This window comes from Musca vetustissima, unplaced genomic scaffold, assembly GCF_032173495.1.
Source record: "Musca vetustissima isolate MV318-11 ecotype Yass unplaced genomic scaffold, APGP_CSIRO_Mvet_v1 utg447251, whole genome shotgun sequence".
NCBI lineage: Eukaryota > Metazoa > Arthropoda > Insecta > Diptera > Muscidae > Musca > Musca vetustissima.
The window spans coordinates 7,193-9,815 of NW_026884340.1; the positions used below are offsets into that span (position 1 = coordinate 7,193).

General features: G+C 37.6%; 1 protein-coding gene across 1 annotated transcript; it reads right to left on the reverse strand.

Moving 5' to 3' along the window:
• Positions 1-355: 355 nt before the first annotated feature.
• On the reverse strand, positions 356-1,023 carry LOC133331320 (uncharacterized). Its single transcript, XM_061539718.1, has 3 exons — positions 814-1,023; positions 571-744; positions 356-505 (listed from the first exon to the last, which is right to left on the reverse strand). Exons 1-3 carry the CDS (start codon positions 1,021-1,023, stop codon positions 356-358), a joined length of 534 nt encoding a protein of 177 aa, XP_061395702.1.
• Positions 1,024-2,623: the final 1,600 nt, after the last annotated feature.

Sequence of the window (2,623 nt, forward strand, 5' to 3'; positions counted from 1 at the left end):
AAGTGTCTAGTTTTCAAAAATAGCCTTAAATTTAAAATTGTCCACGAAATATTGAAGTTATTGTCGATTTATTGAAAATACTCGGAATTAAAAATAGTCATACGCACCATGGTTCGGAGAAATAAATCATTAATTTTTCCAGGCTATCACTGGTGTGAATGTTAAAAAAAATATATTTTTCTTAAGGTGTACATTTTTATATCCCTGAAAATGGTATATAAAGGACCACTTTTTCAGGGTAGCCCCCATATAAATTAGATATATTACTAAATTTAGAAGAATCCCAGCCTTTAGTGGATCATGAAAAATCTTACTAAAAAACATCCACAGTCCATAAAAATTAGTTATTTATTAATTAATCGATAAGTTGCACATAAGCTCGAATATCAGCCTTATAATGATTGTAGGCAGCAACCTTAACCCTTACCGAGTATTCATTTGCCGGGAAGGGTATCATTCGAAACATTGACGAATCCAATATTAAATTTTTCACAATAATGTCATGCTAAAAAGAATAAAAAAATAAATTAAATCATTTCAATTTTTTTTTCTAAATCCCCAAAAACCTACATCAAATGGACAGGTGTGATTGATATTTGATGCCGGTGCAATCATGTTGAAAAATATGATTTTCCAAAATATAAAACGATTTGGATTTTTGTAGAAACTACAAAAATCCACGGTGTTATTGTACATAAATGGCCGATAGCCATTGTTGCCTTTCTGGTAGAGGGCGGCATTGAACTGGAAGACAAAGGGGGAAATTTGTGAAAAAAATTGAATTAATTAAAAATTTAAAAAATGATTACTTACCGAAACATTATTCACGGGAATCTGATGCAGGGCCACATGAATATTCAATGCCGATTGATAGCGCGACAGGGCCTTCAAATAACATTTGGGTATTGTGGCGAACGGTTTATCCAATTCGAAACATTCCAATTTGGTGAATTTTACTTTCAATGCCCAGTTTAAGTTTAGAATCGTGAAGGTTAGGAGAACGTAACTCGAAATAACTTGCATGATTTTCTATGGTAGGTTTAACCATCAGCCATCATCGGAATGTTTGATTAATTTTAATGAATGCTATTTTTTCCAAATAATAATGAAAACCTTGTTGATTTTCATGGTTGAATGATTTCGATTGTGTGAGATATTATTTTTTGGAATATTGAACTTAAATTTTGTACTGATTTTATATAAACGTTCTGGTGGTTGGTCATGGGGGAATTTAGAGGTACTCTACTTAAAAAAACAAAAAAAAAAATAAAAAACAATATCGAATGATATATAGGGACTTTGGTGCACCATTTACATGAATTCGGACGAAACTATATATGGGAGCTATATCTAAATCTGGACCGATTTTCACGAAACTTGGCAGACATCACTTACCATCGACGCAGATCGGCCATAAATTTTTCAGCGAATTTTTCTTTCAAACACCCCAAGAGCTGCCTCATCTGCTTGCGCAAGTACCCATGCTTCAGATCCATATAACAGCACGGCGGGTAGAATCAGCGTCTTGTAAAGTGTGAATTTGGTCTGGCGGGAGGTGGCCTTGTTCCTAAACAGCTTACTTAGACCATAGTAGCATCTGGTAACCATCACAATCCTTCTCCGAATTTCAAAACTGATGTCATTCGTTTCGTATTTATGGCCGTACCAAGGTATATAAAGTCTTTAACTACCTCGAAGCTGTAGTTCTCCACATCCACAGTTGGTCTGAGTCTACTGGTCGCCTTGTGCGTTAATACCATCAGCTTGGTCTTCTCGCCGTTTACTGCCAGACCCACCATTTTGGCAGACTCCTTTTCAATTTGTTCAAAGGTGGCTGTTACCGCTCGCAATGTTCGACCCATTATATCGATGTCATCGATGGCGTAGGCGAGTAACATGTGTTGTTTGGTGTACAGAGTGCCATTTCTGTTCACCTTTTCGTCTCGTATGACCTTTTCCAGCCGGATGTTAAAAAGATCACACGACAAACTGTCACCTTGTCTGAATCCTCGTTCGGTATTAAAGGGCTCCGATAGGTCCTTTCCGACTTTAACTGCTGATCTTGTGCCATTTAAAGTTATCCTGCATTGCCGTATTAATTTTACAGGAATGTCGAACGTAGACATGGCTTTAAATACTTCTGAACGGATAGGGCTGTCGAATGCGGCTTCTTTAGTTGACAAATAGGTGGTATGTGTCGATGTGTTTTTCTTGGGTTTTTTGAATTTGAATTTGGCGCAGAGTGAAAATCTGGTCAATGCTGGATTTGCCAGGTCTGAAGCCGCATTGGTATGGTCCGATAATATCATTGACCATTGGCTTCAATCGTTCACAAAGCACAGTGGTTTCTTTTTCTTAGCTTTTTCATAATAGATTTTTTATAGTTCTTATGGGTGAACTCGCGGCACATATTAGCTCACTATATCATCGGGTGATGAGAATAGCTCCCCAGGTGGCACCGCGGGGAGGTCAGTGTCCACAATTGAGATGAAAAACGGACCAAGATAGGCCTGGACTTCGCCATGTTAAAGCCAATCGTTCACACAGCACACTGGTTTATTTTTCTTAGCTTTTTCATAGAAGATTGGGTTTTCCGAGAGTGGGCAACTAACCCGACGCCTCA